General features: G+C 40.7%; 2 protein-coding genes across 4 annotated transcripts; both read right to left on the bottom strand.

Moving 5' to 3' along the window:
- Positions 1–864: 864 nt before the first annotated feature.
- lpar4 (lysophosphatidic acid receptor 4) lies at positions 865–7,826 on the bottom strand. 2 transcript variants are annotated; one of them, XM_051420741.1, is made up of 3 exons: positions 7,520–7,826; positions 2,757–3,528; positions 865–1,949 (listed from the first exon to the last, which is right to left on the bottom strand). In XM_051420741.1, exons 2-3 carry the CDS (start codon positions 3,330–3,332, stop codon positions 1,461–1,463), a joined length of 1,065 nt encoding a protein of 354 aa, XP_051276701.1. In that variant the 5' UTR covers positions 3,333–3,528; positions 7,520–7,826; the 3' UTR covers positions 865–1,460. The 2 variants fall into 2 exon arrangements, with proteins under 2 accessions (XP_051276701.1, XP_051276700.1); XM_051420740.1 differs by having other exon boundaries at positions 7,491–7,826.
- A 7,479-nt stretch (positions 7,827–15,305) lies between these two features.
- LOC127374990 (uncharacterized) lies at positions 15,306–21,626 on the bottom strand. Of its 2 annotated transcripts, XM_051420746.1 has the most exons (3): positions 21,205–21,626; positions 18,407–18,681; positions 15,306–17,832 (listed from the first exon to the last, which is right to left on the bottom strand). In XM_051420746.1, exons 2-3 carry the CDS (start codon positions 18,574–18,576, stop codon positions 17,043–17,045), a joined length of 960 nt encoding a protein of 319 aa, XP_051276706.1. In that variant the 5' UTR covers positions 18,577–18,681; positions 21,205–21,626; the 3' UTR covers positions 15,306–17,042. The 2 variants fall into 2 exon arrangements, with proteins under 2 accessions (XP_051276706.1, XP_051276705.1); XM_051420745.1 differs by having other exon boundaries at positions 18,407–21,626.
- Positions 21,627–23,811: the final 2,185 nt, after the last annotated feature.

Below are 23,811 nucleotides of genomic sequence, written 5' to 3' on the forward strand. Positions count from 1 at the left end.
ACAGCTGAAGATAGACAGGAGAGGGGGGATGGCATGCAGCAGGGGGCTGCAGGTCAGATTTGAACCCTGGGCCACTGCAGCAAGGACTCAGCCTTGGTACATGGGTTGCCAGCTCTACCCACTGAGCTAACCAGGCACCCGAAGTTCAAGAATTTTTTAACAACTCCTGTCTCAAACTCTCCGCAAACAACTGCTTGCTCTTTTATGGGTCAGACAGAGAGGGATTACATAAAAGTAGATTAGCTATGAAAGCTTCCTCCATGAGCTCTATGTTCCCTCAAAACACAGTCAAGACAGTTTATCAGCAAAGTTTGATTTCACTGCAATTTTGCCATTTGCTGTCCGTCCTGGGGTCCTGCATCATTAAAGTTTATGTAGCAATATCATACTTAAATTCTTTTGGATAGACGTGTTCACTAAATGGCCCATAAATCAAACCAAACTCCTGGATCCACTGACGAATGACTGATTCGCGTTTCGTGCAGCTCAACACGATGATTTTTTTTGTCACTCGTACTTTGGAGTGTGTGCGCACTGCTGCGTGTAAGAGACCCTGAGCAGATCTACAGTCTAAGGCCAGATTAAGACAGAGAGACCTCATTCAGAAGCAAACAATGGACCATTGCTCCAGTCATAATAAGCATTTGGCCTGTGACACAGCACACAGGCCAAGGTCCTCGGCTGGATCAGAGCTGCCGAGAACAAGATCGCACTGGCTGCTTCATGAAAATGGAGGAGACAGAGTAGAAAAACTCCCCCATGAGTTCAAACCTACAGTCATGCTGACAAAGGCCAGTTAATTTTATGTTTGACTAAACTAAAAGGCATGAGGCGGGGGACAGAAATAATAAATGAAGCCACGAAAGCGATTCAAAACAGACATTTAATGGCCTCAAACTTCAACATAAGACACATTTAACTGAGCAGGTCAGCGCGCTGCTGTGTTATGATAACAATGGGTAAAGAGTGTCATAACATTAATGTCTAAAATGATAGAATGTGAAAGCTTTAACTTTATAATAATAAAACTTAAGGGCTCAGCGTGTTACAAAAGTACTAAACAGCATATTTCAACAATGTGGACGGAAATCTCCATTTTATCCACAATCCAGTGCATCTGTGAATGTTTCTGTGTGTTAAGCCTGAGTGATGATGCGATGGGGTCTCTTTTCTTTGTCTCTGCATGTCTCTGGACAATAGTCCTGATGTGGCTGGGTCTCTGGTCCCTGTAGTGTTCTCTCATAATAAACACACACAGATACATTCCTCTGCTCTCCAGTGGTGGATTAATCCGTAAAGCCCAGGCCATACCTCAGGACTTACCTTCAGGACTTAACTAATCTGCTGAGTTATGTGTTTGTCACTTCCAGGACCAAACAGCTGATTGCTTTATTTTTTCAAATTCAGGGCTCCTGTCAAATCCACCCTGTCCTTCTTTACCGTCCTTCTTCCCTGCTGAGTCAGAACTGACTCTCAGACGTCTTTGAGTCTTTTCCATTGCTGGCCAGAGTGTGTGTGTCTCTGGGGAGTGTGTTTGCTGTGTCCTGGGTCTCAGTGTCGCTGCGGGGGATACTCTCGGGCCGGGAGCCGGACCCTTTGCCTCCCATGGTCAAGCTTTTTTGGAAGCTCTCTGAGGTGAAGTAGTAGACCACAGGGTCCAGGCAGCAGTTGAGGCAGGCCAGACACAGAGTGATGGGGTAAAGAGTCCGGGCAAAGCGCTCCACCGCGCAGTTAGCCAGGGCCTGGGTCCGCACAAGGGCGTACAGAAAGAGGATCGAGTTATAAGGGACGAAGCAGATTATGAAGATGCCCAGATGGACCAAAATCATTCGTAGGACACGTCTCTTGCTGTCACAGCCATGACCAATGGTCACCGGACGCCGAAGAGTATGCAGAACAAGCGAGGAACATACCAAGTTGGCCAGGAGGGGGAGAAGGAACCCCACAATCTGGAAAATAACAAACAATGTAACATAACATTACACAGTAGAACATCACTGTTATGTCTGGTTAACATAATAAAAAGTGTACAAATGGTGTGTATGTTAATTTGTGTCTCTCCTCACTAGGGGTGTCACGATTTCGATTGATCGAAATTACATCTCAATCTCGAACTTCGAACTCAAAGGTAGAATCGACGATGCAGCCACACCCCCAATGTCACGTCCAGCATGTATGCCAAGACGCAAAAACACACATACATGCTGAACTGCGGCGTCAACACTCCTCTAATTTTAGGCTGCAGCCAGTTAAAAAATACACATCAACCGACCGAAATCGAAGCCCCTCTTGCTACTCTGAAATCACCAGTGTGGAAGTATTTTGTCGTTCATTCACGTCAATTAACACTAACTTAGCCTACTCAACTTAGCAAGTGAAAAGATGATCTAGTTACAGTCCAAAATTACTTTAAGGCTTAAATGCACATTGATAAGTACATATTCCATGAACACTAACCTTGGGTCTCTTCGGAATGTGCTGAAACAATCAAATCATCATTCTGTGTTGTTTCATTTCACTATGTTCACATCTCTGTTTAATGTTTGTTCTGTTTACAACCTCGCGGTTGGAACGGTTTCAAAATAAAAGCCCTCCGAAACAGAATAGGAAAAGGCCAAAAACAGTAAATAACATATAAGGAATGCATTAATAGTAATATGAAAAAAAAGAAAATTGCATCGAATCGTGACTTTAAAATCGAAAATTAAATCGAATTGAGGATTTGGAGAATCGTGACACCCCTACTCCTCACTCACCTCGATGAAGATGGTGATTTTGGACAGGTAGGTCCTCCAGGTGCTCTTGGAGAAGCCCTCAAAGCATGTAGTGGCTCTGTGTTTGCTGTTAATGGTGGAGAAGAAGGTCACAGATATTCCTCCTCCAACGATGGTCAGCCACACGGCGGCGCACACCAGCGCTGCGTTCCTCCGTGTGCGGATGGAGCGGGAACGGAAAGGGTAAACTATCGCCAAGAAGCGGTCTACACTGATGCAGGTGAGGAAGAGCATGCTGCCATAGATGTTGGTGATGAAGGCTGTTCCTGATACCTTACACAGTCCATCTCCAAATGGCCAATGGCGGTTAACATTGTAGAAGACCTTGAATGGCAGTGTAAAAACAAATACTAAATCTGATAACGCTAAATTAGTCATAAACATTGTGGTCTCGTTGCGCATCTTCATCCGGAAGCAGAATACAAAGAGGGCAGCACAGTTGGTGATCAGGCCTAAGACAAAGATCACACTGTAGACCACCGAGTACAAGTTGTACTTGAAGGAGTCGTCAATGCCGCAGTCCTCCATTCCAGTCTCGTTGAGCACCAGGCTAGCCATGCTGACGGCTTAAACAGGGAGGGAAGTGTACACCAAAGTCGTCAGGAAAGGGGGAAGTCGGGGCTGATATCTGGGGATCGGAAGTATCAGCAGGGGATCCACCAGTTGAGTCCCCTCCAAGTCATGCTGGACATTCAGACACACAAATGGAGGCAGAGACAGTCAGGATGCAGGCCTGCAGGGCTGGTCAGTCATCCTGTGGAGAGAAAGAAAAAAAACACACGGTCACTTCCTCACTATAAAGGTTACTGACCAAGAAAGCAAACAGCTCAAGTCCTCCATAAGCTGAAGCACATTTAACCATTATACCAAGCACAGATTTAGTGTATTTAAGTGTATAGAAGGCAGACATTTATTCTGAGTTACATAAACATAAATCTTAAAGGTCTAGTGTGTAGGATTTAGTGGTATCTAGTGGTGTAGTTGCAGAGGCAACTCCCTCGCTTCACCCTCCGGTCTCGGGCCTGCTCTATTTGAAAAGTGTCCTGAGATAACTTCTATTATTATTTGGCGCCATACAAATACATTTAATTGGATTGGGCTACTGTAGAAACGTGACAGTTCCACATTGGAGGCAATTCTACATTAACAAAAACAAACCTTTGAATATTATACTCAATTTCTGCCAATAGATCCTCGTATTTAATAATCCTATGTATTTATACATAGGATTATTAAATACGTATACATATGTGACATTCAGTGTATTTGCATGTTTGTGAGTGTGTGTCTTTATGCTGTTCATGTGTTATCTGTCAGTATAAATAGTCTCATCTGTCCACAGGGTTTTAATTCACATGGCAGTGTGGCATGCGGCACTCAGGCTGTCATCAGGACTGTGAGAGGTAAATGGCTGCCAGAGACAGAAACATGTACTGTAGATTAGGAGGCAAAACACACTTCAGATACATTCATTCATGAACCCAATGTGAAAGCCAAGTACAGAAAGTATCTAAGGCTGAGTTCCAACTGGGGGAAGTAAATAAATCAGCATGTCGGCTTGGTACAAAGCATTGCAGAGCTGCTCCCACCAATAAAGAGCAACGTTTTGAAGGAACACAATAGTTTTGTTGTCAGACATGAACAATCAGAATGATTTGACATTGTGAAAGACAATGCATTTTCTAGTCATTTACTTGAAGCAATATTTGTGTGAATGTGTGATGTCAGAACAGGAATTAGATTGTTGGGAAAGTGTTGAGTTTGCAGAGCGCTAACTATGTTATCTCTCTTAACACAATAAACTTTTTTGTTGAGTTTTGGCTCCCATCATAAAAATTAGGATGATTATACAAGAGGCAAAAAATGCCCGGCCGGCCGCCGGAGGTCCGTTTTCAGAAGGTTAATGACCGATTCATTCAAATAATTACATATGTACTTTTCTGATGTGTTGACTTGTTGCTTGACAAAAAAAGTTTGGATCCAGTCAAAGACTTGAATGAGAAATTACACATTTCTTTGTTACACATTGTACACTACACCAACTACATGATTGCAGGTTTGTGATTTTATACTGCAGCAGACAACATATTAAATACTAATATGTTGATTTTTTTATGATCATGGCATCTTTTAAAGTCCCCCTCCACTCATAAATCTTTTTTTCTTCTTGTTCCTGCAGTTGAATGTGACACCAGAAGGATATTTTTTTACATTAATGGGCCTATGAGCATGATTTCTGACATCACAAGTTTGGAAGTCAAGCCTGATCCAGTAAGCAACTTATACAAGTGTATTGTAGATGTAGCTGCCAGTGCACATACAGAATGATCTTTATAGTGAAGTAGGAGACATCTTGTGTCCAGCAGGAAAACTTGACCAAGATTTGCATATTCATAGATTTTGGAATTTTGGAGAAGACGCCTCCTTAGGGATTTTAATGTGGCAATTATATATATCTGTGGGGGTGGCATAGCATAGCAAGCATAGTTATGAATATTTTATTCAATTTTTGCCAATACAGCCTCCTAAATGTTACACACTGGACCTTTAAGCAGCACAACAAAGTTCTGTTTCAGTGTAGAAGGCACAGATTATCTCATTGCACCTACTGTGCAAGTAAACATAAACAACTACAACGCTGTGTAAACATTCACAAACACTGACACACTGTAATTCACAGTGCACGCTCAGTAGTTTTTCCTGGCGTAAATATCGTACAAACTGAACCGCAAAGGCATGTGTCAAACAAATGATACAGTACTGGACTGAATCTGTGAACATTTCAATGAGTCTCAGCCAAAACAGCTTCTCTAACTTAGTATTAAAAGGGAAACTCCACCAATTTAACACATCAGTTTCAGTCATGAGGAGCACTGCACAGCATGTGAAAACAGTTGTATAATGTCTCATGTAGGTTTGGAGGGCGCTCTGTAAAATCCTGTGTGTTTGAAAGAGGCTGTGATGACACTGTCCAGCATTTTTGGAGCTTGACCTGTATTATGAACTAAAACCTCAGGACATCTCGGCCTCTGCCGTTTTGATTTTGACCAATCTTTTATCTTTTTATCTGTAAGACTTCAAGCTATGGGAATGCAATTTGAAATCCCTACAGCACCCGATTTAACAAGCTAAACTGTCCTTATCTTGTGTTATGCAACAGAGCTAAAGCAGCAGTGAGGTGGTCGGCCTTTGGCATCGCCTGTAAAACTCTGCGTGAGTGTCTCTGGATAAGATTCACTCTATATGTCTTTTCACCACACACACACAAAGGCAACGCTGTGAGTATAAGCAGTCCATCAGGCCTCTCCTGTGCCAGCTGCAGTGTGACATCTTTACTGCGTTTTCACACGCCTCCCAGAAAGCCTCCACCGGCCCTCACAATACTCTCACTGTACCCGTCTGCACCAAACACACACTTACATATGCACAAGTCTCCACACGTGCATACACAAGCAGGAAAACACTTACATGTGCCAGTCCTCAGACACACACACACACACACACACACACACACACACACTGTAGGATTCTGTGTACCGTGGCTCAGTCCCAGGACCTCTGACAGTGCCGGCTTCATTTTCAGCTGATGTTGTTTCTGCAGGGAGCCGAGTCTATAGAACACTGAAATTGGCTGCTATACAGTTTATGTTTGAAAGAAACAAGAATCTCGACTTCAAACTTGTAGCAGAGACACATTTAAATATTTTGAGGACTTATAGAAGTCCTGCCGAGGGATTTCAGACCTGAGTGCATGTGTGTATAGATTTCATGTACAGGTCGTGGACAGCTGCACAGTTAAAGGGTTTCCCCCCGCAGTCAGCCGCGGCAGTGACAGAAACAGGCCTCTGGGACCCGCTGATCTGAACGGATCGAGTTCAGGCTCAGCTCACATCCAGCTGTTCCTTTCTCTCACATGCAAGGAGGAAGAAGGCAGGGAGAGATGAAGGTGGAGGACAACCGGGCTTGGAGTGGACATCTTCACTGCTTACAGCCTGGAGAGCTTATGGAGTATGTTTCTAATCAGAAATCATGTCTCATTATACATCACACTGCCCCAATATCATGAACACTACTTCTACTACTTTAAAAGGTTTATAGTGTTATATTTTTATTAGAGCTGAAACAGTTCAATTAACAGAATTGGCGTTCGTTGTGCAATTTTGAAGCACTTCACAAAAATGTGAATATTAATGGTTTTCTTAGTATTTAATAGTGGCGTGTTTAGCAGTCAACCTGGGATCAATGAACTCAATAAAAGTGCAGCCTTTTTACCATACTGTGAAACCCTAAATGAAAGGTGTTGTTTTGTGTCCCCAAACACATTTTGTGATAGATGTTAAATCTACAATATCCTTTAAAATGTCCAAATCTTATCAGAAAATGCTCAGTTTTGTAGGGTTGTGTATAGATCTTAATTACACTGTATCTCAATTAACCCACCTACTTCACTATTATCCTGTATGGAGAGGCTTTATTTGTCCCTTAAACCACAACAGTTGAAAGCCTGGTCATACACAGCCAATCTAAGTTATGTATACATGTTGTCAGCTCTATACCACTGGCATATAAGTAAAAAACTTGTGGCTACACCAGTGCGTTCATCCTCTCATGTGGAAAGCAGCTACTCAAAACATGTCCTCAACTAAAGACAAAACATGTTTTTTTGTCAACTACACAAAAATGTTATTGTCAGAGGACAAAGCAGAGCAGACTTACTGGCAGCTGAATGGATGGTGACAGCTCACCTCCTGGTCACTGATGTTTGTCAGTCCGGCAGCGGCGCAGCTGTCAAAAGAAAAACTCCATACTCTTTCTCTCCGATGTTTTTGGTGCTGCTCAGCCTCTCCCGAGTCAAACTGCACCCAAATATCACCAAGAAGTCATGGAACCGCTTTTAAGCTGGCTAGCGACAAAACAAATCCTGCAGGCGAGAGTTCTTCAATTAGTCCAGTCCGTCCGCTAGAAACGGGACCGCATCACATCCACCGCGCCTGCTCACCCGGGGTGTTTGTGCGCGCGTTTGTGCGCGGAGAGCTGCTTGCGCGCACGGCCACAGGAAACGAGACAATAGCACCTCGGCTGGGCAGCAGGGAGGAGGAGGAGGAGGAGGAGGAGGAGAGGGTGAATAGGGGATTGTGTAGAGGGAGAGGGGGGTGGACACAGGCTGGTGTCATCAGCTGGAGAACTCACAGCTTATTAGGACCTAAAAACACTTTTATTATAGGTAATAACCTCACTGTAACGTTATATTAATGTGATAAGAGACACTTCTGCTGTCACAGTGACCACTGGGTTACTTTCTATGACTTTTTTGACTGATGTGGCACAAGTGGGGCACTGACTTATGCAGGCGTGGGATGAAGTATGTGTCTCAACTTTGTAGTCATTCTGAGTTTACGCAATTCCAGTACTGTTTACGCAACCCAGTATGCAGAAATAGGAGAAAAAGCTGTGGAGCGTTATTTAGCCCCTTTCCTGACATGCCTGTGCCAGTGGATGCGTTAGGCCATCTAGTTCCATATGAAACCACTATGTTCATTCTAGCTTTAAACCGGAGCCTGCTACAGCCACTGAAAACAGTGTGGAGGGGAAGAGGATAATGTCAGATTTCAGGGGTGGCCCTCTGGACACGGCCCTGGTTATAAAATAATAATTTCTTATGTAATAACATTACATGTTTCTAATACTTTAATGCATCCATAATAATAATAATAATAATAATAATACACTTTAATCTATAACAGTCTGAAAGGGCTGGTTCTCTATTATGGCTACTTTACTTTAAATACATTTGGTTTGTAACTTTCTCCTTTTAAAGTAAGTATAATTAAATATCAAATGCTTGTAACTGAGCATTAAATTGTAATATTACTACTTTATTAGTAAAGTATCTTTATCCATACTTTTTAGATGGAAAATAACATGCTGTGAAAAGATAAAAGAAACTCCAATAATTCTGTTACTGTTTGCTAATACTCCAATCCTATCTTCATATTCATATTCTTAATTCATCAGAGAGAGACTGATCTTCCTCAGGTGAGACTAACAAGTGTCTTCATCTGTGTACTAACTATATGTATAATCTTAAATCAGTAAAAAAAAAAAAAACTCACTGTATAATTAAAGTTCAAAATGGGGATGACATACACTATTACTGGCGATGTTGTGATACCTCAGAATAACAGCATAGAGCTATTTCGGCTGAGTCCTGCCACACTATTGTTACGATACAACCTTCATGTGTGAGGCTCCCAAAAGAGTTATTTTTAGCTAGGTGACAGGGCGGTGTTGGACAGGTTCCCATTGTGTTCAGGCTGGCATGGGGCGGTGTGTGTGTGTGTGTGTCTGTGTGTGTGTGTGTGTGTGTGTGTGTGTGTGTGGGTGGGTGTGAGCGACAGAGAGAGAAGCACTTGACAGAAGGGAAGTGGTCTTTGGGGGTTGCGTCTGGCAGGCTGACCACTCCACAATAGCAACAGGGAGGACAGGACATCCTGCTTACTGCATAACCTGAACACACACACACACACACACACACACACACACACACACACACACACATATACATGCTGATCATGCACACACATACACACACACGCACAATACATTAGACACCACCAGATGTCTTTAACCTCTTGATTGTTGGTGTCGAGGTGTATGAGTCACACATTGTGATAAAAACATGTTTCCTTAATGACGTTTCATAACATAATTCCAGTAGGTTATTTTCCTTTATTTAGTCAGCTGGTGTTGCTTCATTAGTTGGCAAGTGAGTGTTCTTAAATCTTCTTAAAGAGTTTCCTGAGAATGAGAAAGAAAAACAAACACTTACTAGACCATTATGGGTAAAAGGTCAATTGGGGTAAACGATAAATTCAGATTAAGGTTTTATGATATACTACAATAACATAAAATTTCATACGCATGAAAAGGCTCTAGTTTCTAGGACATTTTCCTCACCTGAAATGTGCAATCACATACATACACAGGGCTCATGGATATACAAATGTGGAGATATGGGGCAAGATGGTCAGCCATTAAATGGCCTTAATCGAAGGGGCACCTCGACAGTACCAGTCCACACTCCGTACCATAGTTCATGGTGGACTTGAACCAGTCACCCACCGGTTCCCAAACCACCCCAGTTAAGGATTATGATGCATACGACTGTAGCAAATGTTATATGTTATCTAGACATTTCAGTCTGGATCATCCCACTGCCCAGCGTTGCCGTCATCAGCACTTTTCCGCTAAACGCTATTTAGAGTGATCTCTGTACAATATCCCACAAAGAGGACACATCTTCCGATTTCAACTTGTATAAAAAGTGATTTTATAATATTTTAGAAATTAGTTTTTTCTTCACATTACCATAAAATTGTCATGACATCCATGTTGGTTAAGGGTTGGGTTAAACTCCCATGTAACCAAGTGTGACAAGCTGATTGTACAACTATAATGTGCCTGTAATGAACTGACGGCCAAAAAACTAATCTAATGAAAGCAAAGACAGAGGAGCAAAAGCTGTGTTGAAATTACATGATTGGATGAACCAGAAGACGTACGGCTTGATTGCGTTGCAAAAACTTCCCCCAGTCCTCACACACACACACACACACACACACACACACACACACACACTCCTCCCTCCTTATTCTCTCTGTTTGGTAACGGTAACTAAGCTGGGCTGCCCCGACCAAGGCTTTGTGAGTCACACCAACCAGAACAAAGACTGCATTACTGCACCGACCCCCCAACCCCCCCCCTTCACTCTCTCCCTCCCTCCATCTCTCTTCTTCGACCCCTATGTCCTGCTCTCCTTTAATGCGATGATGAGTGTATTTCCTTTGCTGTCCCTCCCTTGCCTCCGTCCATCCTCTCATTCATTGGATCCAGGAGGGTTTAGGGGCAGCCCCGTCGTGCCAAACATACCTCTGCCCTGACAACAGAGCCGGACAAAGGCAGCAAGGCACTACAACACAGGAGTCTTGTGCTTTACAGGCTTTATGGACTGATATTAACATGACTGCAATGGGGTGTCCTAAGTGTGTTTGTGTATACGTCTATAACTGACCTTAGCCCCCGTGGGCCAGCGTTCAGACCTGATTAGCAGAGACCATCCTCAGCAGAGTGGAGCCCAGATCAATGTTGCTGGCTCTGACTCCACAAAGGGAGACCACAGACACTCTGCAGCTACAGCCGGAGATCACAGCGGCTGTTTACCCCACAGCACTGGTAGGTGCAGCATGAGCAGCCATGGGTGAGCACTCGTTCTCCAGACTGAGACACGAGGCAGACAGGCTGACCAGACTGGCCCCGGTCTGTGCAGACAGAGCCTGCTGTTTGTCTCTGTGATATAATGGGCTGATGTACCTGATGTACCTCAGGGTATATACAGTAAAAAGTCAGCTGTCAAAGATTTGATCAGTTCATTTCCAAACATGGTCTTCTTGGCAAGGCTAGTTTATTTGTATAACAGACTGTGCCAAAATCCCAAGAATCTGGAGATATCCTTTTGTAATTCTTGCAGTATCTGGATCATATCTGGAGATGTTTTCATATGCTTTTTGCCAGGTCAAATACTGAGCTTGCGTTTGCCTCATATAGTATACTGTGTCCATATCGAATGTTATATACACATATTGATATTACAATAAAATATCACAATATGCCCCTCATATATGTAAAATGTGGACTGGGGCAATACTGAGTCAGTATTTGTGGTATGGTAGAATACAATGTCCAGGTACATCATGTGTTCATCTCAAAATATCTTAACAATTTTCAGTTTCACTTCCATATCTAAAAACATTAATTCTGCAGCCAGAAACCTGGGTGTAACATCTGACAGCAGATCTCTTGTTTGACTTTTGCTTATGTGTAAATGAAGCACATCCCCTTTGGTGCACATTCAAATAATTGAAATCAACATGTAAAATGCTCTTTTTACTGTGTTTCTTGCTGAATCTACCTGGTGAAACTTGAAATGACATCTTTAATTCTGATTGACTGACTGATCTTCTGACATTTATATAGACCATTAGCAAGTGTTACAGCATCAGAAGGTTTGAGCTCTGCAGACATGTCACTGACATTATATGACAAAAATACATTTCACAGAAAATTAAATGATAACAAGCCTCTCCTTCATCAATAAGCACACCCAGATCGCACCGACCAAAGGCAGGTTATCGATCTGGATCTGGAGGCAAACAAAGGTATAAATATAAATATATAGGTTTTTTTAAGTTTTTGGTTGGCTAACTTAAAGCTAGAGTTAGTAAGAGTTGGCAACTTCATGCCAACATTAACAGTGCTGTGCGGGCAACCAATTAACTGTAGCACCTTTCAACAAAAAGACAATTCAAGGAGATAAAATAAGCTAAAATAGAATATGACAGATAAACAGTGCAGTTACAGTGCAATGCAAGATATGAAAAAGTTGGAGTTAATTCTAGATATGTGATGCATAATGTCGTCATAATGTATCAACAGATCAGAACCGGGGCTTTTTAAAGCGGTTGTAATTCAACTCTTTGACAAACAGGAAGCCACTTTAAAGATCTGAGACCTGGAGAGATGTGATCTACTTTGTGGTCTTAGTGGGGACTCCAGCAGCAGCATTATGAATCAGCTGCAGCTGTCTCAAGGACTCTTTAGAGAGAACCATAAAAAACAGCGTAACCAACTGAAGATTAACGCATGGAGTTTTTCTAAATCCTACTGAGACATAAATCCTCCAATTCTTCATATATCCTGAGGGTGAATTGTGTAACTGTCATCATGTGAAATTTGCATTTTAAATTCTAAAAGGCTTCACTGAAATGTCTGGTTTGGTTTGTGGTCTTTAAGGTCCGTGAATGAAGCACTTACTGTTAGCTTTCAGATGCTGCACATCTCCTTCCAAGGTTGATACAATCAAGTTGTGTGATACCGGATTCGGAGGAACTGACAGTTTGTTTAATTTTCTGAATTTTATTAGCTCATAAAACTAAAGTCGGGAGGGGTTGACATACAGAATTGCTGCTGCTAGATTGTGCTGGATAATTAAAACATTAATTAAAAAAGATTGGCCTGCCAAAGGTCTGCCAGTTGGTAAAGCTAAATTTAAGCTTAAAGTTTTTTGTGACATGGCTGAAGACAGATTGTGGCTGACAAGGAACAGACATCTGCACAATCGGATGAGTGCATCCTGTTTCCTAACAGATCAACCAGATTTGTTGATTGAATATTGAATAGAGGGCTTTTTCTATTATCATCAAGACATAAATTAAGAAAGACTGGGGTGGGGGGGTTGGGGCTGGGTAGCATGACTTCAGGGGATAATTGAATTTAGTTCACTTCTAATCTGTTTTTATTGGCGTGATACAGCAGATAAAGGACCTAAATTACCAGGACTGTATGGAAATACTGAGGTCAGAGGTAAAAGTCCTGCCAACATAGCCCCAAGAAAAAGTAAAATAAGTTAAAAGTCTTTTATTTGATTATAGAAGGTCAATTATATTTTCTGCAAGTTTTATTTAAATTAGAAATTTCAAGGACATTCATATTAAGCTATAAACTAAATTCTGTTTCAGCACTTTGCTTTTCCCTATTCGTCCCTGATTAAATGGCAATTTTCAAGTACATTTCTGGAAAATGATTGTGAAATTACAGCCCCATAAAATGATGCGTTACCAATTTATTTTCAAATATAAGCCGAAAATAGATACAGCTTCAAAGCATTTAAAAAAAATTGTTAGAGAGATACCAAATCATTTACTTATTTTTGGGTTATTCATTAATTTTGTTGACCTAAAAGTAGCCAGTAATAAAACTTCAGTGTCCTCAATGAAATCATCAACATCATATTGCAACATATTTTTTTACTACATTGAACTGAAATAAGTGTATCATGACAAAGGATGGATGTGGGTATATTTCTAATAACTAGACTAACTCTTAATTAATTTTGTTCATATAAAACATTTTGATTGTGAAGTGCAAGTAAGTGTCAAGTTCAGTAAAAAATAGTGGCAGATAAGTGTTGCAGATCTTTAAAGTTTTTTCTTGTATTAATTTAATGCCTCTTAAGGCCTTTTCACATGTAAATAATAAAATTAATGTTAGCAGAATTTCATTTAACTGATTCAGGTCTAGTGATAGATTCTTGGTATAGTGCATGCATTCTCACTGTCACACTTTCATGACTTCCTGGGACACATTTACACAGTCCAAAAGAGGGTGCTAGAGCTGCATGTCAAAGCGAGAGGACCTACTGTACAGTGATTGGCTAGAAGACGGTCTGCAGTGTTACAGTCACAAGTACACGACATGACAACATCTTTGTGATGGATTTAATGGCTTTGTGCCATCCTCAAATATATTTTTAATTAGTATTTATTTTCTTTACACATATTTTCTTCAATTTCTTTTTTTCATTTCTTGATAGAGGAAGTCCCCTCACTCTGTTTGTCTGTAGTTAATTATCACGGCACATAGGGCCTCTCCTCAGGTCCTTCAAAGTCTGAAGTGCACAAATGAACCTTGACTTGCTGAAGAGCACAAACAGGATCTATTGTTATTTTTAAAAGTCTGACCTCCCACATTGTTTACTCTTGACTGACAGCCCCAGTGCCAAAGTACACTGTGCAGGCCTACCACTGCCAAACAGAGAGCATCATGGGAAGGAAGTTGCCACCAGTGTTCCTCGTTCCTCTTCACCCTGTTGTTCCTCGCTTCTCTGCCTCAATTGATTAGTTCCAGGAACACTTGAAATTGCAGCTACACATACACACAAACCAACACACACTGAAGCAGCCATACTAATTAGCTTAGTGTAGCAGCTCCATCAATATGACAACAGCGCACTCAGTTGCTCTGTGCTTCCCTCTGCTGTACACAGCTCACACTACAACAATAAAATGCTGAAGTACTCCCAAGTAAAATGCAGCGGTGACACAGTACAGTGTAACTCCATATTAGGAGTTTTCAGTGTGAAAGCAAACGTTTCTCTGTAGTGACTGCAGTGTGTGATGTGGTTATGTCTCAGATTCCTGACACTCAAATGCAAACAGTTTGAGTTTAAGGAATCTTAAACTCATTCAGGATGTACATCGCTGATCTGTCATATCGTCAGCGTCACATTTGTGTAATGGAAGCATGAATGTAGCAGCTGATGAGCCACTGTGTGCCCGGATACTGCTTTCAAGTCTAAAGCCGTGTGTTTGTGGTATTTGTCTTATCAGCTTGACCAACGTTTGACTCATATACACAGAAAATGCATTTCCACTGTGTGTGTGTGTGTGTGTGTGTGTGTGTGTGTGTGTGTGTGTGTGTGTGTGGTGTTGATTTATATGCACAGTAGCTCATAGTAAGTGGTTGAATGACAAGAATTATTCAAGTTAAGATGGAGCCATTTCCATTCATTAGGTGAAAAACAATCTTGCCATCCCAGTTTCTGTTTCAGTACAAAGGATGTACTGCAGAAAAATGTAAACACAGACATTTGTAAACTGTTGGGCAGTAAAAGAGACATGATACACAAACAGAACACACCTTTAACCACACATTATTAACTGTGAATACAACATGAAATAAAATCCTACTTAAGATGTTGCTGTGTGCTGATATACCACAAACATTTGTTCTTCAGAGTCCTGTCATTTAATTTCACATCTTTTCCTGGGCAGTCTGCCAGATCACACAAACAAGGGACTGCAAGATGAGAACATGTTAACATTATGAAAACAGATCATAATCTCTCACTGTTAATATGTGAGATCAGCTTACTTCAAAAGTAAACGGAAGAAAAGTCACATTTCACAATATCTTTGCTTTATCACGCATACAGTGCATGTAGTTCATCTTTTTAAACTTTAAACTTTTCATTCATAAGCAATTTTCACATTATAAAGACAGTAAACAACAAGCAAATAAGGATAAAAAAAACAACAAGAAGCAAAGTAAAACAAAAAGAGGTCATGGGATAATCAGTAAATTGAGAAATCCAATAAATTATGAGAGATTTGTCTCGTTGGCTTAAAGGCATACTATGCAGTTTTCCGGTTTGGTCAAACAGCTACCCCTAGAGTCGCTGCGGAGTACTTGTATTTAACGTTTAACATTTTATTTAACATAGAGCCGTCTATATAAGGCTCTGCATCTCTGCACTCACAGCCTGATCCCCTCCCCCCTGTATACTGGTACATGTTCAGTAGGATGGAAGCGCTGCACATCGAACAGGCAAAGATAGACTCCGAAGATGTCTACTGATCAGGTAACGTCTGAGTGAATGCCTGCTAGTGTCTTCCATTGAGGCTGCTTCTTATGTCGCTGATGTATGTGACGTCGCACCATAAAGCAATTCGTGATTCTCGCAAGATTTGGCCGGACGCCACCTTTCAGACTTGCATTGCTGGTTGAGCCAACGGCGTCCTTTGCTATTGGGATGATTCGCTATACTACGAGTTCATTTACCATCAAAATGACTTTGAAGCTCTTATATTAAGGTAAAAATCTTGCATAGTGTGCCTTTAATAAATATGTCATTATTTGCAGTTGAAGTTGGCCTCTTGAGTTGAGTTTATTAGAATTCATGCTTCCAGTTAAACAACGGAATAGAAGCAAAATTTACAGTAATAAAAAGTAATCATTTATCAGTTATCTATACATGATTGTATCATGGAAATATAAAACTATACATACATCTACATACACACATGCATCCAAACATTCACACTCATACACACACATTTACAAAATACACCCATACACTTGCATACAGTGTAAAATGGCACAAAACAACATATACAACACAAACACACTCAAATAGTTTCCACTTTAATAAAGGATCTGAAAGCAGCAACCCTGCCTACAGCACTCAGACTGTACTGACTTGTTTGTTTTTCTTCTTTTGTCTGTATGTTTTGAGAGAAAAAATAATGTAATCCTTTTTACAAATGAGACGCTGAGTGCAGAAGCAATAAAAACAAATCACCCTTTATGTATTTAACACACTCAGTTGTTCTCATGTAACACTGAAATTTTCCCTCTGGGGTCTCAATAAAGGATTATCTTATCTTTTGCTACTGTTGGTTGATCTGGTATCACCAGAAGCTTAGGGTGACTAATGTTTGTTAATTTTAGCAAACAATAGTTAGATACACAGTCTTGCTTTAAGGCTTATATAAAGATCAATATCAGCAATTATTAAATATAGTTTTATTATATAAATAAAATAAAATAGACAATATCTTTGGTCAAATTCATTGTATTTTACTGCCAAAGCGTTTAATGAAAGAAGCTCTTTCTCTTCTGTGGTTTGATATAGAGGACAGCATAATGCAGCCATAAATTCACCAACCATAATGTCCTCCTCATGCAGGAGGAGAAAGCTGGAAGAGACAGAAGAGGCAGGCCCAGAGAAGACGTTTGGGAGTTTTGTAGTGTTAAGGAATAAGTCTGATGCCTGGAGTCCTGCATGAGTTTTGAATGAAGCGAGAACAACAGTTCTAGCAGCACAAGCGCCTGGATCAAGCTGCAGCTCAGCTGAGCCCAGCGAGAAGTCCTGAATCTCCGAGTCTGCTGAGGCCATCGTGACACCAGCGTGGCCTCCAGTCCCAGCAGCCCCAGCAGGAGCAGAGAGGCTAGGTAATGTGCATCAAGCAGCTGCTGACAGAGCACACTCACAGCCTCCCTCCACCAAACTGACCCCCCCTCCTTCATGACGCCCATGTTAATCTCACAGCCCGCCTCCATCCACCAGGCTAGTGTCGCTCCCAGCTGAAGCATCCAGTGCAGCAGCACAAGACTGTCTGTGAGAGCCAGCTGGCCCAGGAACACAGTGGAGGGCTTGGTGGAGATGTGAGGGGAGCGTAGCAGCAACAGGACCCGCAGGCTGAACATACAGCCCACCAGCAGGGGGAGGCCTACACTGCGGGGGAACAGCAGCACCGTCACCAGCTTCAGCAGCAAGAACCGACGGAGCCATCCTCTAGAGGCCGAGATCCCTTTTCCTGTGATAGAACCAGGCCAGCACCAAGAGCTTATCTCCCAGACTGACTTTAAAACTTGGTTTGTTCTGCAGAAAGTCCAAAACATGGATTCAGTGTGACACACTTATCTTGTTTTGGACACATCTCTCCAGTATAAACTTGTAGCATGTCTCTGTGCTCCACCCATTCAGACACTGCTGGTTTATCTCTTCATCAGAATTCTCTTTACACCTTTTTAATTTTTTTATGACGGTGCCACGATTTTATGCAAGTAGGCAGAGGCCCGAGCACACAAACAGGTTTACAGTTTTACAGGTATCATTGAACATGGCAAGTCACTGAACCTCACCTGGCCTGACTCCAAGTTCCATTCAAGAAGCATTTGTGTGCTATTTTGAAAATAAGGAAGCCTCATAAACAACATATGGTACACTATGACACTTTAATCACTAATGAAAGTAAGTAAAATTCAGTTTCCGGATGACAAGACTTAAAAAAACTGTCAGAAAAGAGTATTTTATATCTGGTAACATGATATTTAATCGTTACCAAATCCAACCATCAATCTCCTTGGCTCCCGAGTTCTTCACAGCTCAACAGCTGACTCAATGAGTACATGTAACTTTGTAAGGAATTTAATTTAGTTTGTGTTGGACTCACCTACGTGAAGTTGAGCTTGAAATCCATTCACCCGGATGTGGGTTTTTTTTATTTTCCATGCCAGCCCCTCTTCTCAAAGAGGCTGAGTGAGAGTGTGTGAGGAGTACCCTCTTTCTTCTCTTTATCAAGGCTGGCTGATTCAGCTCAGCTGGGTCTGTAAATGTCATCATGTCTCGTCTGGAGGAGAGCCAGACTTACACTTACTCATGTTGGTGCCGGAGGGACCTTGCATCGCTGACATCAGTGTAAACTTGTATGCCTGTGTGTTTTTCCATCTAACACAAAGCCAAAAAAGAAGCTTTGTCCGTGAGAGTTTGTGCCAGGGAGTGAGTTGCCAAAAGATGCCTTTCATACATTCAGACAAGGATAAAACAGTTGGTGAACCGTTCATATCAAATAAATATAGATTCCAACTGTACTGTAGCTCATTAGAAAGAAAGAAATGTTACCACAGCTTGTTTACCGTTTAGGAATGAGTAATGCTGTTTCAATGTTAGGTGTGACAGTCCACATGTCATGGCAGTATTTTGGATGTTGTTTTAGGGCAGGCAGGTTGAAACACACAACTGTAGCCACAAGAACTACACAGTGATCACCATGATAACTGGCCTTTATTATTGCAGCCAAACAATGAGACTTTCTTCGGAAATGACTAATCACTCGACTCACTGCGGGGTTACGATTTGCATTGCTTAATTCATTAGTACTGCACTTCTGTGATGGTTGACTAGAAGCAGTTGGCTTTAGTTTTAGTTTGGTACACATAACACACATGATAAACAGGCCAGGTGTGTGAGTAAGTGTATCACACAACATGTGAGTATTTGTGTGAGAGTTATGGGATGAACTTCATTGCCAAATATAACAGGAAAAGTTTTGAAATATGTTTAGAGTCAAAATGAAATCATGTGTGTATGGGTGCACATTTTTGTTACCTATTGGGGACCTTTTCTTATAAACACTGACGTTGTCGGGACCAGTAGTCCTCATGGGGACCCAAGAGCAGTCCTAATGTAAACAGTTAAAGTGTCATTTCTGAGGTCCTAGTTAGGGGTAAGGTGTGAACTGAGGTTAGGTTAAGGTTAGGGTTAGGCAGGGATTGACTATGGTCAACATTAGAGTTCACAATGAATTAAGTCAAAGAAAGCTGTGCAAACGTGTGTGTGTGTGTGTGTGTGTGTGTGTGTGTGTGTGTGTGTGTGTGTGTTAATACAGTGTTTGATAAACAGTTTGGTAAGTTTTTAAACATAATTTACATTCAAATCAAAATCAGAAATAAAAGCTATGCTACCACAAATCAGAAGTTACAAGTTTAACAACATAAACAAGATGTTGCATTTTGTTAGCCCCTCTAGTTTATAGTGTTTATGGGAAACTTCTCTTCTAGCGATACCATGAAGTTGACATTTTTTGTGTTGCTAATATACAGTACCAGCCAAACATCATCCTGTTAGCAGTGACATTGGTTGTTATTTTGAGCATGTCAGCATGCTGTTGTTAGAATTTAGCTGCCTGGTGGTAGAATCTGTCAGACTGTGTTTTGTTTAAAAACAAGAAGTTTGATTTGGCAGCAAAGGTGTTTCTGGGAGGATAATAGTTTCTATTTAATAATATTGAATACACATATGTATAATATATATACATATGTGTCTGCATTTTGCTGCCAGAACAAGCAGACCACAGACTTCCGCTGAGCTGGCTGACTTTCAGTTTAGGCCTCTATTAACTTGAAAGGGGGTACAGTTATAAAATGTTATTTACATGGTTTAGCCACAATGTCGAATTGGCTTCAAAGCTCAGTGCTTTTGAAGTTTTGAAGGAAATGAAACTAAGAAAACAAAGTTTTTTTGTGTATTTTGTACAATAATAATAGTATTTATATAGCACCTTTTGTACATTAAATGCAGCTCAATGTGCATGTCCAGTATTGCATTAAAACCAAAATACTATATATTTATGTAAGAATAATAAAAAAATAAATGACAGCAATAAGAGATAAACATTTAATACATTAACTAGAAGCCTGCCTGATCAAGTAGGTCTTGAGTTGACTTTTAAACATGCAGGATAACTTGCATTTCTAAGGTAACTGGGTAGGGTGTTCCACAGTGTTGGAGTGAAGTAGCTATGGCCCTAATCTTTAGTATTTAGTATTATATCTTCACAATGATTATGGCTTTCAAAATAGCACTTTCAAAGCATCTGGTGTTATGTTACATTAAATCTGTATGGAAATGACCAACAACCATATCAGACTAAAGGTTAACTTTGTGTGTTCATATACAAACATAAAGTCATATAGGCATATAAATACAGATTAAATTAACAGAACTTACACATGATGAAATTTCCCCACATGATTTCTGAATCTGCCCGTTCATTTATACGGAATACGCCCATGATGCCTCAAATTACAACCACATGGATGTTGAAAGATTCAATGACGGCTTAATGTACATCACCAGATACACAATAACAGGAAGCTTCTTCGTGGAGATAAGTACATTTCTCCTTTTTCCTTTTTACACACTGCCAAATACGTTGTGTCTGTGTGCGTTTGTTTGCATGCACTCGACTTTTTTGGTTTCATTGATGTTGAATAGGTGTGTGGGGTGTCTACACAAGGCTTAAAGGCAATCATTTCAATATACTGTATGCTGTGCCATGATTAATTTGTGGCTTTAATTTTTAATTATATTCTGTAAACTGAACCAATTGTCATTCTATAACATATAATATTAACTTTGTACATAAGATGTATGTAATGAATAGTCAGATGTTAAGCTGTTTCCACTGACCTGAAGTATGTATAAAGCAATAAGAAGAATGTCAGCAACTCGGAAACCACAAGAGTTGTATATGCTGTTTGCAAGCTGTTTCCCACCAGTGTTCTGACAACGTACTTCTTTATGAAACACAGACGAAGTGCTGAGATGAACTATACATCTTAGAGATAAAGTGACCTACATACACATCCTAGTTCACCTACTTTGTTGCTCAATCAGAGCAACAAAAATAACTATTTGAACTATAATAGATCTCCGATAAGTGGACCGCCCAGGCATTAATGGTCTGTGATGACTTTAATAAGCCTCCTTTTTTATCTCAACGCCATTAATCCGTCTGTTAAATCCTGATAAATGTTAAAACTAGTCTTAAAAACTAGTCTTAACTTTATTTTGCTATTAGATGAGGTGAACATCTGCTACTCCCCTGCAGTATAAAGCATAGAAATTATTAAATAAATCACACAGTAATAATTTATGTTAGCTCAAGGAAAACAGCTGCTCTCACTTCCATGAAAGGAATAGAGCTGCAGCTTATCTGCCTTTGCTGCACCACGAGGTCAAATATGCATGGTGTCTGTATCCAGTAAACAAAAGTTGACATGTGTTTATACCTAAATAATAACAAGTTATGTTAGTTAATACCTTCCAAAATGACTCATAAACTATGAGTGCTTTGTGATCTACCTCCTCTAAACAGGTGTTTAACGTATCATGGTGATAATGTGTCAGTGTTTAGCTTACAATATCTTTCCATTGCCCCAAGAGGCCAAAACTCAATTAATGCAATTTTAAATTGAGGCAACTAAAACTACTCGGTTAAGTTTAGGGGGGAGATTATGTTTAGACAGAGGTGGAATGTAACACTTAAGTAGTCCAAATTCAAGGTTCTTTGATTGATTATTTCCATTTTATGTAACTTTATACTTCTACTCCTTGTCAAACCCCTCGTGTCCAGTGAAAAAGTGCATCTGCAAATGTGGTGATTTTTAAATGTGAATGTTTGTGATACACTGAAGGATTAAGCGTTCCTTTAGGATTAGAAAATTCTTATTTCTTCAGATAAACAATTTAAAATCCCCACTTGTATTAGCTGGAAAGTGCAATTTGTAAACAGGGCTGATTTTCTGAGCTCACGAAAAGTTTTAGAGAGTCCTTCTTCTTACAGGATAGCAACACTAAAAACATGTGGTGGTGTTATAGAATATGTTGAATTGCTGTAAATTTAAATACCCAACAGAATAAAAAGTAGTTCAAATTAGCTCAACCTTAAACATCTACAGCAGTAAAATGCTATACCTTAATTCAGCAGTGATAAACATATTAAAACACTGACAGGGGCCATTTTACAGCACAATTAATACTTTTACTTTTGATACTTTGTTAATAATACTTAATACTTTTACTTAAAGGACCAGCATGTAGGATTTAGTGGTATCTACGGGTGTAGTTGCAGATTACAATACCCATGTCTCACCCTTCCCCCTAAGCTTCAAAAGGAGAAACTATACTGATCAGCCATATAATATTATGAGCACTGACTGGTGAAGTGAATAACACTGATTATCTCATTATCATGGCACCTGTCAGTTGGTGGTATATATAAGGCAGCAAGTGAAGCTTTTGTCCTCAATGCTGATGTGTTTGAAGGAGGAAAAATGGACAACATAAGGATTTCAGCAACTTTGACAAGGGCCAACTTGTGATGGCTAGACGACTGGGTCAGAGCATCTCCAAAACTGCAGCTCGTGTGGGGTGTTCCCGGTCTACAGTGGTCAGTACCTATCAGAAGTGGTCCAAGGAAGGAAAAGTAGTGAACCAGCAACAGGGTCATGGGTGGCCAAGGCTCATTGATGCACTTGGAGAGCAAAGGCTGGCCCGACAGAATAAATACAACCGGAAAACAAATGTACGATGAGGTGTGTTTATCAGTAAAGGCAGTCTTGGAGGAGTGTGTATGCATGGTCACAGCTCATGAAAACGTGCCCTTCCAATTCAGATTACATAGGTCTAATAAACATCATACAGAAACTGTTCCTAATGTTTTCATCTGATCTGGATAGATAAAGGCTAACTTTACGTTCTCTGTCGCTGAGAGCTTGATTGATAGCCTGATGGCAGCAGCATGTTGTGGCAAATCAACACATGGCTCATTTGAATATTAAAATTAGCCATGTGTTGATAGGTCACCACACGAAAATGTAACCAATGAAATTTCTTATTTTGACACACCTTTTTAGCCAATTAGTATAATAATTTTTGCGCAGACAAATTATCATGTCATTTAAAGTTACCTTCGGCACTGATAACAGATGGCGTCCCATTAGCTCCGCTGCGGCTTGACTCACTTGTGTCGCTAGGTAGTAGTGTATCAAACACACAGTCCTGCAAATGAATTGATGCTGTGTGGCCAAATGTTTCTGCATATTGGAGGTAGTTCCCCCTTTAACGAAAGGGAAACTTTACAAGTGTTGCAAGTGACCGTATTGTCGTCGTTTCACGTGAAATATAACCAAACTTTAGAGCGGTTCTGCCTCAACGCCATGTTCGCTGCGTTCTGAACCAAAACAACGCAGCACGTGTGTGATGTCGTGACGCATTTGCAACGAGCAGAACCGA

This window comes from Dicentrarchus labrax, unplaced genomic scaffold, assembly GCF_905237075.1.
Source record: "Dicentrarchus labrax unplaced genomic scaffold, dlabrax2021, whole genome shotgun sequence".
Taxonomy (NCBI): Eukaryota; Metazoa; Chordata; class Actinopteri; family Moronidae; genus Dicentrarchus; species Dicentrarchus labrax.

Excerpts from the sequence above, each read along its gene's own strand:
- lpar4 (XM_051420741.1), bottom strand. The coding sequence starts at position 3,332 with ATGGCTAGCCTGGTGCTCAACGAGACTGGAATGGAGGACTGCGGCATT. Across the intron at positions 1,950-2,756 it reads AAATCACCATCTTCATCGAG|ATTGTGGGGTTCCTTCTCCC; the intron begins GTGAGTGAGGAG and ends GTTATTTTCCAG.
- LOC127374990 (XM_051420746.1), bottom strand. The coding sequence starts at position 18,576 with ATGATGACATTTACAGACCCAGCTGAGCTGAATCAGCCAGCCTTGATA. Across the intron at positions 17,833-18,406 it reads TCAAGCTCAACTTCACGTAG|AACAAACCAAGTTTTAAAGT; the intron begins GTGAGTCCAACA and ends GACTTTCTGCAG.